At 37.7% G+C, this 14,415-nt stretch overlaps 1 protein-coding gene across 1 annotated transcript; it reads right to left on the bottom strand.

The window, feature by feature from the left end:
• Positions 1-115: 115 nt before the first annotated feature.
• On the bottom strand, positions 116-10,076 carry LOC138599840 (FYVE, RhoGEF and PH domain-containing protein 4-like). The gene is made up of 15 exons (XM_069671595.1): positions 9,950-10,076; positions 6,059-6,638; positions 5,465-5,921; positions 5,009-5,154; positions 3,994-4,150; positions 3,757-3,895; positions 3,540-3,598; positions 3,258-3,401; positions 2,824-2,996; positions 2,131-2,161; positions 1,937-2,020; positions 1,707-1,832; positions 1,465-1,614; positions 983-1,123; positions 116-334 (listed from the first exon to the last, which is right to left on the bottom strand). The coding sequence occupies exons 1-15, from the start codon at positions 10,074-10,076 to the stop codon at positions 116-118; spliced, it is 2,733 nt and encodes a 910-aa protein (XP_069527696.1).
• Between the last annotated feature and the right edge of the window lie 4,339 nt (positions 10,077-14,415).

The raw sequence follows: 14,415 nt of genomic DNA on the forward strand, positions 1-14,415 counted from the left end.
CAAAGCTGCAGTCTTTAAATGTGCAATTCAAGGCTACAGTCTTCAACATTGGTGGACTTGTTTCATTCGTTGCTGTATGTTTGTGTACAGTGCTCACTGGAGACACTTCCATTATTCACATTACCATTAATGCCACGTCAATGTCACGTTGGCATCTTTCCACAGCGATTTTCAGAGCAGTCAGCCAGCTCTGTTTCAGGTCCAAGCCATCACAGGCAAAAGTGTGGGTGGTTTCAGATTGCCTTAAATAGAAACAAGTCTGACCCTGTAGCTCCTGAGGGGAATCCTCTACACTGCAGCCAGGTAGAGGTATACAGGCTAGGGGCTTCACTTCCTGGAGATATAAAAAAGCAGTTTGCAGATGCAGGAGTTAAAGTTTATATGGAAAAAACAAGCTTTTTTTGTCAGCAAACTCTCACAACAGAAAAGTGAGCTCTCCTTTTTAAAAGAACATTTAAAGTGATGTCATTTTTTTCAGAGCTGCCAACCACTAACACTAAAAGAATTAGAAAACAAACCACTCAGTGGTATGGTCAAGTTTAGAAGTAGCAAAAAGAGATGAGAATTGTATGTTATGGTCTTCACAGCCTGGGTTGATTTGTCGCCTACAGTATATCTACCCTACACAATGCAAAGCCTAAATAATATAGTGGAGACACCTGGTCCAGAGTCAATGCAGCTCACAGAATATTCTGTTTTTCTAAGGATACATTTTTAGTTTTAATATATGTTTTTCATCAATAAACAGGAGAGGCAATGCTCTATAGCCATTAGATGTTTGGAACTCAGGGGCCATGAATGTGGTAACATATGTACGACATCACATGCATGACAATTTCAACCAAGCAACAGTGAAATACCAACAGTAACAAGTATGTGGCATCATTACTCGAATGATAATGATTAATGATAATAATTTCAAGGATAATATTGTAAGTCGCATTGTGATATTAACATCATTCTTTATCAAAGAGATCCCTACCTGAGGAGTTGTGTACAGACAGAGGACAGGAGGTTCAGTCCTGGTGATAACACACCACAACTGTTGCCAGGTCTTTGGGTTGTCACCATACAGAAGGAAACCACACATCACGCTGTCAGTGGATATTAGAGATGCCTCCAACTGAGAGAACACATATACAATACACAGTGATATTATAGACAAGTGAAGTTGCATTTTACGCTCATAGAAAGACAGACATTCCTGGTGTTATGCATAATATACCAAAGAAGATCTCTTAATGTCAGTGTCAATGTTGAAAAAAGTGTGCTTTGTTTTTATCCAATACTGCCTTTGTTGCATTTAAGAGGCAGCTTGTCCAAATGAATATAATGTGCAGTATTTACACATATTTGTAAAACAAGAAAAAAATTTAATATATACCAAGCCCCTGTGGAAGTCATAAATGGAGAGCTAAACACTGTGACAAAAACAAAACTGTTGGGAAAAAATACACAACTCACCTCCAGTATCCTCCTCTTCTTCTTCTTTCCCTCCATCTTGTCCCCTCTTTGACAAGTCAGGATGGAGTAGCAGGCTTTACACACTTTGTTCAGTTTGTTACCGTCATACTCTAAAGCCACTTTATTGTCTGAACACTTCCAGCACACCACCTGCAGAGCAGAGAAGTGGTCACTAGTATATTGTCCTAACATGAGGTCGTAATGCATGTTCATTACAAAGAATACCACATCTTATCACTCACACAGCCACAGGCTCTGCAGTGATGTCTCCTCCTGGTGAGTGCATTGAAAGGTTCTCGGCATTTCATGCACAAGGTCACCTCGTTGTCCCTGATCCAGCGAGGGGCACGCCGGCCAAGTTCCTCTGTCTTAAAACACAGGCCCATTAGCTGGAGAGTTTTATGATATTCAAATATTTTATCACTACATTACAAATTTATGCAACCCCCTGCTGAAATATTTTCAAACTTACTGGTTCTTCTATATTTGATTCCTTACAAGCCAGTTTGAAGGTTTCATTTTTCTTCATAAACACATCAATGGCTCCCTGAATAACCTGGAGATCAAACTTATTTTAGAAAACTCAGTCAACACCATCTAATCTTTGCTTGCTCCATTGAATATTTAATGTGTAGCACCAAGCACTAGATAAAAACTCTAATTTACCTTTATCCACTCATCTCTGTCTTGTTCAGAGCTTTAAAAAAAAGCAAAGGAGAACAACAATCAGACTGGAAGTCATGTTTAATGTATTTACTGTATATGTACAATGTCCTAAAGTTTAATTACACAAGATTAAGTTAACAGACTGCTATATGTTGAGGCCATTTAAATCAACCAAGTCTGCAGAGTCCTCTACATTTGTTCCGACATAGCAAATAGATGGTTGTACAAGTTTTAAACATAAGATTTCAAATAAAGCCCTATTCGCACCGGACTAGTATTACCTTGGGACCTCCAGTTATTTGTAATAGCTGCGGAGGTCATCTATTACCACAATCCCTTGCACATTTGCCATGTCTGTAATTTGTAAAGTAAAAATTCCACAGCAAATGACTTACCATATTTTCCAAACGCAGAGGACATATGATAAATTAGTCATATGCAAATCTGCATCCCTGTGGGGGTTTTTGCCTTCTTTGTTCTATTTTTCTACCCATTTGCCAGTTGTCAGTAATTATGGGGGCTGTGTTGCCAATTATCAAAACTAATTCAACAGCATTTAGGGTGAATAACTAGGAGGCTCAATCTCAAATGGAGACCAATTCACAGAATGATGAACCAAAATGAATCAAACAAGTGAAATCTGATGTTATGGATGACATATATACACACACACACACACACACACACACACACCTGGCCTGCAGCTCAAGGGTTCTCTCTTTTCCAGAGACCTGGAAGGTGTATGAGTGATCTTCATTGGTGGTCTGTTGCACCTGCATGCCATCCACTCCGATCCTGCATCGGACAGTAAAACGCTGCCCAACCAGGCTGAATTTAGGAGTGCAGCACAGCAGAAAGTTGTTAAACTGTGGAGAAAAGTTGTACATCATAATTTACAAGGTTCCTTTTATGAACAGTAAACAATCTTAAATATATACTAGCAAAGAGGTGACTTACAATGCAATAGAGTGACTTACAATGCAATTCTTATGATAGTATAGTAAAACACAAGAGGTAGATATGCAAAGTCAAAAGGGTTTCAACAGATTATGGATCATTATCTCAAATAGCATGACCAAAATTGAAGTGTGTCCCTATATGTTTCTGATTTTACAAAGTGTTCTAACCAGGAATAGGTGCCTCTCCATGGCGGATGTGTTTCTGGCGGCAAGCTTGAGCAGACGACCTTCCCTTAAGAACTCGTTGGTTGGGTTTACTACTTCATCATCCCCAACCATCTCATAGATCTCCAGAAGCCTCTTCAGGCTTTCCTACAGTGAGAGATAGAAACACTGAAACAGATCTGTATGGACACAATCACAGCTTTATAAGGCTATTTTTCACTCTATCAGGAATTAAATCTTACTTAGAACAGGGAAAAAATATTGTGGTATTGAATGGCAACGTACAGCTTTATGGATTGCGCTATTTGAGTGTGTGGCTGCCATGGAAATGGTCTGCAAGGATTCTGTAGGAGAAGACAGATGAAGCTCATTACAGACATAATGACCCATCAGAGACAGACAGGCACTTTATGAGGGAGGAAAGGACCAGAAAAATGACACAAGCACAAGGCTTGGGAAAATAATTTGTTGGACTGGACTAAAGCCACTTGTACATACTTACTGTGAGCAAGCTCATAATCTGGGTTTTCCTTGGGCAGTTTCTTCAAGTAATCCCTTAGCAGCATTTCATAACGTGGCACTCTCTGGACTGGTTCCAACATGTGGTGCTGCAGGGTGAGGCTGCCACACATCTCCTGACTCTAAAACACAATAGTACATGCATGACATCCTGCTCAGATGTGTGTAAAAGAGCGCAGGCATAAGCACCGATATGCATACCCTGCTGACTATGTCCTACCTGTATGTCCTGGATGATGTTTCTGAAAGTGGAGGAGCGTTCAGTCCAGGTCCTTACTAGCTCCATGGCCTGGTCAAAGTTACTGACGTAGTCTGCATACATCCTCAGGAAGGGTGCGTGTTGCAACAGAACGTTACCCAGGCCTGGGCTCTCACACCTATATTTGGTGTAAGTAGGAAGGTCAATGGTGAATGGGCCTTAAAAGTTATAGAGGCATAAATATTCAGACAGTGACACATTTGTTTTGTTTGCTCAACTGCATTCTTGAATGACTGCAAGAGTAAAGTGCAGATTTTCAGTTTTAATTTGCCTACTCCAAGTCATATTAACCATGGAGGCAAAGGTGTATATATACACTTTAGAGGACAGATTGGTTTAGGAAGCAAGTTAATTTAAAACTACTGTAATACACCACATTCACATGGCATCCATTTTTCTATAACATCACATTTAGGGAGGGATGCTCAAATACTAGTATAACACTGTATTGTCCTGTTCCAAGGCGCAAATTGTATAAAAGTAAGATATCTTACAATTGTTATCTTTTCAACACTTCCGGACTCATCGGCAACTAAGAAGACAATGGATTGTAAAAGTCTGGAGGGACATCAGGCCATATTCCATCAAAATCCACATACTACATAACAAGTAAGCAAGACAATTGCTCCTTTTTTGTATGGTGCAACACTTTTTTTAACTGTAATGTAACATTCAGCAATTTACTAGCGAATGGTAATATTTAGGAAGTGGCTGAATGCTAACATTGACTGTGGCTTATGGGTTGGGGATAGTTATTTAACTTGAAATATGGCCTGTATCCCTCTAGATTTTCACTCTTCATTGTATTTTAAGTTGCTAATCAATAATCTAATCTATTATTTGTGAAATTATAAAGATATTTCAGATTCCCAATATTTAAATAATTGCATCCTGGAACACAGTATCGTCATAACAGCATTTGAGCCTCCCACACTAAGTAGAAGAAGTGGCCTGTGTTTATGACATTAACACCTACCAGTGGCTGATGCACTTATCCAGGTCAGGAAGCAGGAACTGGTTGTGGAAGGAGTAGATGGAGGAAATGTTGGAAAATATATTTCTGATCACCTCGGGAGGAAACGAGCCTCGGCCTGCCTCTTCTGTTAGACGTGAACAGAACACCTGTGGTGGGAGTTAGAGAGGCACGACTTACTGACACTAATTATTATCGGGATATTGATCTTTAAGACAAGAAATGTTCTATCTGCAACAAGATCGACTAGTGTGCAAGTTAGTAAGTACAGCTGTATTTACATAGCACTTTTTAAAAAGTTACAACAAATGAGGTACTGCCTATCCCTGCCTTGTGCTTCAAATCAACAAGAACTATCCTAACCTTAAATGGGCTTGCTGTAGCTGTATCGTTACAAAAAATGTGTCTTTGTTCATAGCTCCCTCCACCGAAGCACAATGCACAGATTGCCACACTGACCTGGTCTAGCAGGTGGAGACGAGCGACGTAGGCCCTCTCCGTCTGCAGGAGTTCATTGGCTATTTTGTACAATTTCTCCTCTGTGGTCTCTGTATTTTTTGGCTCACCCCCTCCTCTCTCAATAATCTTCTCATCATTTTGTTCACATTTACACTCCTTGTGAACCCTGCCATGTTCTGTTGCGGCCTCATTCCACAGGCAGGAAAACTTGGAGCCATATGTTATCTTGCCATCTTCCATTTTGTCATTTATTCCCTTTCCATTCACTGCTGTGAAATCTCTCTCCTGTGTAGTGTCATTCAATTGTGGTGGGAAATGCTCTTGCCCATTGCTTGATAGATGGGCTTCATTTGTGGAATGACTGAGTCTATGGATAATGGGTGATTTTAAGGTGATGGCTGGCCTAGGTGATTGCAGGCGCTTCAGTGGAGAGCGTTCAGCTCTTTCAGTGGGAATCCTGCAGAAATAAAATGTATCCATTTAAAACTGAAGAAATATTGAAGAAAAATTCTAAAATGAGGGTTCTATATAGTGCTATACAGGAAGGCATTAAGGTTGTCAAAATGAAGAAATTGAGTAAATTGAAAATCACACCTGCTATCATCCAGGTAAAAAATCAAGTCAGGCACACTCAATGATTTCTCTGTTTTCTTCTCTTGTCTTTCCAGCTTTCCACTTGGGATTCTGTGCAGTCCCAACCAGGATTTAGAGTTCTTGGCAGGGCTGTAGCTCGCCATCCTCCCCTGCACAGGGCTGGGGGTGCGTAGTTTTCCTATAAGAGGGCTCTGGTTCCTTGGAGACAACTTTGCAGGGCTGTGCCCTGCTTCCCTCAATGGGCTACAGCTCAGAATACCTCTTTTTCCTGGACTTGGCGATCCTAAAACTGGACTGCTTGTAAGATTTGAAATCTCTTGAGAACGTCTGGCAGGGCTGATCTGGGCTCCAGATACTCCATTCAGAAACCTGTTCCCTCCTCCTCTGACAGGACTAGGGGAGCCTAGACAAATCTGTGTTGGGCTGACACAGGAAACAGAATCTCTACAACTTATTTTGGAACTCTGGTCTTGCTCTAAGCCATTAACATGCTGAGGTAGTAATTTTCCTGTTTTGGGACTGTGGGCTTGAGCTTGTCCCAGCCTCAAAGGAGTCTGCAGGTGAGCTGGTTTAGGAGGAACTGTAAAGATGAATATTACAGTTGGCTTATTTATGATTATAGTACAAAATGAGGTAAGTTCAGTGCAGTCCACAAAACAGTGAGTTTAGACAAGCAGTTGTAAAGAGGTTTTTTTTACACTAATAGACTAGCACAGACAGCATCTATTTTTCATTTTATTATATCACACTAGACTTCAGCCTACCTTGTGGTTTAAAAGGAGATCTTTTTACTGGGCTTCTTTCCTTAGAGTTTGGTTCTGATCCACAGAAGCTGTCACAAGCAAGGCCAGAGCTATACGAGCCACACACTCCACTGCTCACTACTGAAATAAATGTAGAGTTAGTATGTAAACCTCATACAAATATTTATTTGCATACCACATGGAAATAATTCTTACAGAGTTAATCTTTAAAAATTTCACATAGTTATACTGGGGAAAACATTCAAACAAATGAAATGCAAAAAAATCGAAATGCCTTAAAATATTGTTTTACATATTTTTGCTTAACTTTTCTGACTTATATTGTCAATATATGTTCTAGTTTAAACTCTCAACTAGGTTTGGCTGTAGACCACACATTTGTAAGGATGAATGTTGTATTTAGGATCTATTTTGCTGACTCCTTGGAAACAACAGGCAACCTTTTCTTAAATGTAAATCATTCTGAGGCTATGATTCAAAAGGGCCTTGTTCCTCCACAGCCTCAATCTGAAAGCAAATATATTAAATGTCCACGGAATAACAAATCTCTTTGTTGCAAACTCTGCTAATGTTATATTCAACACATATACTGACATAATTTACTTGTACTTCTAGAAAGCACCGAGATTGTTGTTTGACAGTATACCCTGTGTGTTACGGGGTTGTTTTTTCAGCTTCTGTGGCATTATATCATTCATCATTGATTAAGACCCCCCCTTTAGAACTGCTTTTAACCTCTGCTGCTTATTATTATATAATGTATGCAGTCACTGGTAAGCGAGTCACGTGGGGGGTCATGTCTCCAAGTTGTTTTTAATGTACTACCAATTTTTTATTTTGCAGCCACATTGCAAATCTACTAAAAGTAAATTCAATTTGAGTAGTATAACTATTGGTATTGGCCCCAAAAATTGTACCAAATTTTGTGTTTTAAGAGAACTAGAAATAAAATCAAATGCGTATACTCTCCATTTTTTCTGCATGTAGTACACACAAACTGTAGCAGCAAGCCAGCAATTGCAAAGATTTCTGTAAATAAAAATAAAAACAACCTTGTAGCAAAGACTAAGTCAGATGTAATACAATGTACAGATTGTTCCAGGTAAGGAGCTTGTTTTGGATTTGATCATAACTTAGTGGTCACTGCTGTTGTATCACTCTTTGAAATCTGCACAAGAACAACTTACTATCAAATTGCGCAACTGTTTGTTTTCTTACCTGCAGTCAATTTCCAAACTTATGCAAGAGTATCCAATACTTGTATACCAAATTACAGCTTTCCTACTTACTGCTGGCTATGCTGAGGTGGGAAGGATTTGTTTGTCACGTGGTGGGAGCTAAAGCCGGCTTTCTCAACAATGCAATACTTCTGCTTTCTCACTTCTGCCTTTTTTCCATAGAGTCTAACCTTTGCCACTCACACAAGTAATGTCAGTGTTTGAGAGGCACCATTCAGCACTTGTCTAAATTAATAATGTAAAAATCCCTCACACAGAATCTTGCAGTTTTTTGACAGTTTTGTAGTTTTACAGAGATATCCAGGTAGCCAAATTATTTCATAATTACTCTTACAGGAATAGGTCAATACACATATTAGTTTTCTCTCTCCACTGATTGTAAGTCACTGCTGTTTGGCACAACCCCAAATCAAAATACAACATGAAGTTTTCACAAAGGATGAATGGAAGATTTACTGGAAGGGTAGGACTCCTGAAATTGATGTGACAATGCTGGAGAGAAAAATTGTAACATAGTCAGACTTGCTGAATCTAAAGAAACACTAATTAGTCCACTCAGTATTGTTTTTTTTTTTACACCTTTATAGGCCCACACATTAAATTAAGAAGATTCAACATCTAAATTATTGAGCTATGCGAACTGGTACAAGCAAGTCAGATGGATCTAGGCTAGTTGTTTTTTTCCCCAGTTTTTATGCTTAACTAAGCTCATCAGGTGAAGCTCAATATTTGAAGAACAAAAATAAGAATGTATTAGTCCTCTCGTCTAGCTCTGTGCAAGAAAGTGAATGTGTCCGAAAATGTTGAACCGTAACGTTTTCAACTATATTTAAACTGAATTCAAAACACACAACTGTGTGTCTAGCCGCTCAGTTGTAAAAAAGTGCAGTTTGAGAAATGTCACACCAAGCCAAAGAATAATTTTCATTATATAGGTCAGATAGATGGATGCACTGTTGCATCTGATGGTACCATTTGAACAAACATACTTCTCTTATCTAAACAAATAGCTCGGCCTTAATGGGGGAACAGAGCAGCTCTATGTGCATGTGTGAGGGATTGACACATGCTTTAGTCTTTAGACAAACAGGCAAAGTCCAGGCTGAATCAGGGAAAAGAGATTTCACTGCAGTAATCCAACAACTAAAAGGCTAACAGACACCAACTGTGACTAACTAAATACTCACACACATATTGCAGTGCATACAAAGGCACCATTTTCCCTGGATGATACGGGAACTTAACTAAAATTGTTTATGATGCTCTATCTGCTCCAGTCCCCTTCTTGAGGCACTCTTCGTTTTCTTTTTCATGTTACATTTTTAAGAAATTGTCCTTTTGTCTTAGTGGGTGTTTAAAGATGAGCTAGTACTAATTAAGAACAAAACGTCTATCTGACTTAATAATGTGGTTGGTGGGAACACAGATTCTTGACATATTCATACTATTTTAAAACAATAACAACTTATAAACTGCTAAAAAAAACCTACGAAATGGCTAATATATTTACTACAGCAATAGCAATAGGGATTTGTAACCTATTGGTCACTTCTCACGCATTTTATAAAAGCCAGCCTCGAGGCTACAATTGTACTTTGCATTTATTATGTGGTCTCCTGTGAATGTAGAAAATAATAAAGCCATAGGACTACTACTCTATTAATATTATTTTTGTATGGCTATAATGATTTGAATAATAAGCTTATGTACGCCAATCCAAAAGAAGATGCTGGCTATCTTAAAAAATACATCAAATGTCGATCAAGGGGGCAGAATTTCACTATTCATTATTCTATTTTATGAATGATGTATAACTTAATTAGTATTCAGATAGCCTTTGTATATTTTATACAAAATTTGACACAAGGACTTAATGAAAGATACCTCACCTGTATGTGAGGCGTCGCAGTCCACGGCAGCACCTTTGACTTTGCGTCTAACCGCAACTCGTCTGAACTCCTCCGTCTCACGGCTGCTGTTAAGAGTCAAACTGTTCCTCTTCTTCAAATCAAACATTGTTCCAAAGTCGGAGTAAACAGTACCGGTAACAAAGAGGAATATCGACCTGCAAATACACGCTGACGTTTACTCTTTCACGTGCTCAATCATCGCCACTATCTCCGATACAAGCACCGCCTCTGATTTAAATCCCCACGCACCCTAGAACAAGCCCACTATGGGACACTGACCAATCAGGCGGCACACAATCAATTTTAACAGAATCTGTCCAATCAATGACACGCAGCATCTGCGCAGCTCACATGCCATCGCTAAAACCTGATCTTTCCCCCCCTTATTGCCTATATTGTCATCTCATAATGAGCATGCATTGTTAATGTAGACTTTCAATCATCTTCTTATTCAGAATTCTAATTTAGGTATCCTACTTCGAGTCTCCTCCTAATAAAATAACAAAATCAATCTTAATAAATTATTGTATGTCTTTATAAAAAGAAAACATTTTTATAATGATAATAAAATAATATAATCTTAATAACATTCTAAAAATAAAACTGCTCCCTGTACAAAAAATCTTGAAGTAAAACAGCCAATTATTTTACAGAAGACTAAAAACAAAGGAATTACACAAGAAAAGGTCTTCAACTGCAATCAATTATTTCCTTCATCAGTTAGTCTGTCGAATTTTTTTCAGATCAGTCAATAATCCTTGGGTCTCGTTACATAAAGAAGAGTGGAAAATTATCTGAAATATATATGGAAAACTCTTTGTATTGAAAGATTCAATAAAAACTCTAATGAAATGTTAAGCTTTCATACTGTCTGCAAGTTAACGTACTTGAACCAGTATCATTATTGGTCGCTGGTAGTCATGGTGATGAGGACAGACATGTTAAGATGCCCCGATTTAGATCCCAAAAGTCTAAATTATTTTTGCACCTGAGTGCTAACAGAAGCTTTGTAAAAGTGGAACGAATCATTTTTGAAAAAAATGCTGAATTGTTGAACAGTGAAAACCCAGAGTTAGGTTACATCGTGAGAAATACCTGCTGACCTTGGACATTGATCAAGTGCTGGATGAACGCTATATTTATCAAATGAAGCATAATATAACGTAATACAAGACCAACTAACAATGACATGTGCAGTTTATAGTTGGAAAATGTATACATTTTTATGTACACAATGAGAAACACATACAGTTTGACGGGGTGCACCGGTGTCTTCAAGTTAATGTTAAAAGTATAGGGCAAAAGGCTAGAAGTTTTATATATTGCACACACCATGGAGACGACATCTGATGTCCCACAGAATCACGCCCTCTCTGCTTTCAATACGGAAGAAGACAAAAACAGGAGTAAAACAGACGAATATCTGCTTAAATTAAGGGCAGTTGGACTCAACAGAGATCCCTATAATTTACCAAAGACACAATGGTTGATGGACATTTGTGGCCAGAAATCAGGTTTCCTGACAATTTTATGTATCTGATTTCAATGCTGGGGGTACACAAAGCCTTAAAACATACAAAAGCCTTGACACTTGGTGGTACTTCAAGGCAGAAAATTAAAGTTAATTTATTTTCATCTCATTACTTTCAACCTTTGACCCATGTATCTGGAGGGGTATTCAACAAAACAGGATTATGAAGGTAGCTGAGTAGTGTGATTCAGTCACCTACAAGGATGCTTATGATAAACCAAATTTTAGTATATTTTGTAGAAGCTTTTAAAGTTATCTGTAGTTAACTGTATGCTTGAGAAGTGCTGAAAGTGAATTATTAACATACATGTGACTTATTACTGTCAAAAGTGATACCATGTTGGTCTCTTAAGGCTTTCAAACTGTGACTGTAAACACCACAATTACATAACAAAAAATACATAAAATAGATATTTGTCATTCATAATTATATCTCCCAATCTGATCTACTGTATGTTGCTAAAACATTAATCCCTGGGAAGTTTGTCAAAAAACACAACATAATAGTGAGAAAAATACCTGTTTTTAATTTAAAAGGGGCCAATAAAGAAAGTCAGAAACCATTTATAACATTTAATTGTGATAATTGTAAAGTCTCTACAAAATAACTGATAAACTTGGATTTGAAGTTATCTTGTTATATGCAATTCTTTGTTTTACAGAGAAGAGGAACACTCCAGAGGAAGAGAGCAGCAGCAGCAAGTCTCCACCAAAGAAACACTTGAGACTGTGATGGATATTTGCCCTGCTGATTTACCAGCTGGATTATTATGTCACATGCTGCCTCATAAGAAGAACATGTTTGGCTGAGGGTTTATATTGTACATTTGTAGTTTATTTCATAGTGGCCGTGATACAAAGGTCAGCATCTTTAGTGTGTCTTGCACCTTTCTTTATTTCTTGTTGCTGGCATGTGTGTCCAACATGGTGGAGACTATAAGGGACCTTTTGGGGAAGTGTATCGGTATTTTATTGACCTGGACTCATTAAAAGCATCCCAAGCTTCAAATTTCACTTTAAGACAGGAATGAAAGGATGCATTGCAACAGTTGCAGGAAAAGCATCAGAGCCACTTACGCTACAGATTCAGCCTGCCAGAAAAGAGAGAAGAGAAGAGAAGCTGCTTGCATTAACAACTTTCTCATTTATGAATTGTAATTATTCACAAATACACACATATTAGTCTATGCTATCAGAATTTTTAAAATAATTCATATTTCATGTTCTCATATTCAATTTGTATTGCAGAAAAAGAAAAATAATCCATACAAGACAAGAAAGGCAGACAGCATACATTGTTAACTATTTAAATGAAAAAAAGTATCGTATATTTTTGTGTATTTTATTTTCACATTTTTCTACATTTTTACAAATCTTATAGCTGCAGAAGTTTTTTCTGTTAAATGTTAGCTCCCCTGCCCTGTCTATCATTTGTCTGATGATACTGATAATAGTTCTCCTTTTAAAACCATTGTACTATCATCTAGGATGGCCCCCACCTTACCTACTTTTAAATTACGTCTTAAAAGTTACTTTTATTTTTTGGCTTTAATCCAGAGATCCAAGAGTTTTTGTGGTCTTTGTCTTTCTGTGTCATTTTTATTGTCTTATTACTGTATTTTTATGTGTTTTATGAGTTTTTATTTTTATTTTTTACAGTTTCTTCCTGTGTGCTGTTAATGTTTCTATGCACTTTACTGTTATTTATTTTTAATTTCATTGTGCAGCACTTTGGTAAACTTTGAAGTCTTTTAAAATGAGCTATATAAATAAAGTGGATTGGATTGGATTGGATCATCTGCTACATGAGGACCATCAAAGACTTCCTGAAGATGGTCAGCGTTACTGCTACATTTGTCATGTTTGCTTTTTACATTGTATATTTCTGTCAATTAATTATTTAAGCCCTTATGGGTTCATTTAACTTTTTGTTTAACTCTTTAAAGTACAGCAATAACACTGTTTCATTATTCTATTATCAAAAAATTCTATGAAAACACTTAAACCAACAAATAGTTTATGTGTATGACTATTTTTTACAACTGCTTTTGGTCTGCATACATTGCAAGCCCTCTCATCAAAAAAAGATAAGTATAGGTTGTTAATCTTTTCAGAGTATCCTTTATGGATGGATAATTCTCCTGGCTGCCGAAGTTGTTTAATGACTGCCATTAGTCTGCTAAATGAAATTGTAACATTGTAACATACAGTATATTTCATGGAAAAGAACTTGAAAATGCTGACTTGTCATGCTAGTCTGGTCTGCTGCTCTGATGGTTTAAGGCTCAACTTATCAACACTGACAAGCCTACGGCAGGCCGAAGGAACTAATAAATTCCAAACCAGCGATTGCACGATTGACGTTAAAGGACATATATATATGTTTAATTTTTATTATATCTCATATTTATGTTCACTGCTCTATAATACAGCTCAGCCCCTGAGCTGGGTTGACCTCAGCTGTAAATTTTGTCTTTAAGTTTGTCTCTCCCAGGATGCCGTAGGCTCGTTAATGTGGAGCTAGCGCGTCAACCATTTATTTTAGCAATGAAAGGGTTACAAAAGTGACGATTGTAGCAGCATTTCTATTTAACCATTTTGCAGTGGTGTGTGAAATCCTGTCTACACAAAGACGTAGTTTCAACACATTTTATTTTATATACAAAAATCATAAACACATTGCTTTATGGGCTGTGTGATGTTAAAAAGAAGATTCAGAGACATCGTAAAGAGAGCAGTTTTGAACATTTTACACAGAAGAAGAAAAAAGAAGACTGAGCATGCTCAGGTCCAGGCCGTGCTGCTCTGACTGTGAAGTCTGAATGACCCCTGGATGCTGATGTAGTAAATTAATACCTAATGGACAGGTGCTTTATAAGAGAACTCAGTGCCAACAGGGTTGAGTGCGTGGCTT

This window comes from Semicossyphus pulcher, unplaced genomic scaffold, assembly GCF_022749685.1.
Source record: "Semicossyphus pulcher isolate SPU_LCO1_2020_fin unplaced genomic scaffold, fSemPul1.0.p SCAF_20, whole genome shotgun sequence".
NCBI classification, from domain to species: domain Eukaryota; kingdom Metazoa; phylum Chordata; class Actinopteri; order Labriformes; family Labridae; genus Semicossyphus; species Semicossyphus pulcher.

Bases quoted from the DNA above. Each gene is read 5' to 3' on its own strand.
- LOC138599840 (XM_069671595.1), bottom strand. From the start codon at position 10,076: ATGTTTGATTTGAAGAAGAGGAACAGTTTGACTCTTAACAGCAGCCGT. The intron at 1,615-1,706 runs GTGAGTGATAAG...TCTGCTCTGCAG, and splicing joins ACTGCAGAGCCTGTGGCTGT to GTGGTGTGCTGGAAGTGTTC. The intron at 335-982 runs GTAGGGATCTCT...TTATATCTCCAG, and splicing joins GTCTGTACACAACTCCTCAG to GAAGTGAAGCCCCTAGCCTG.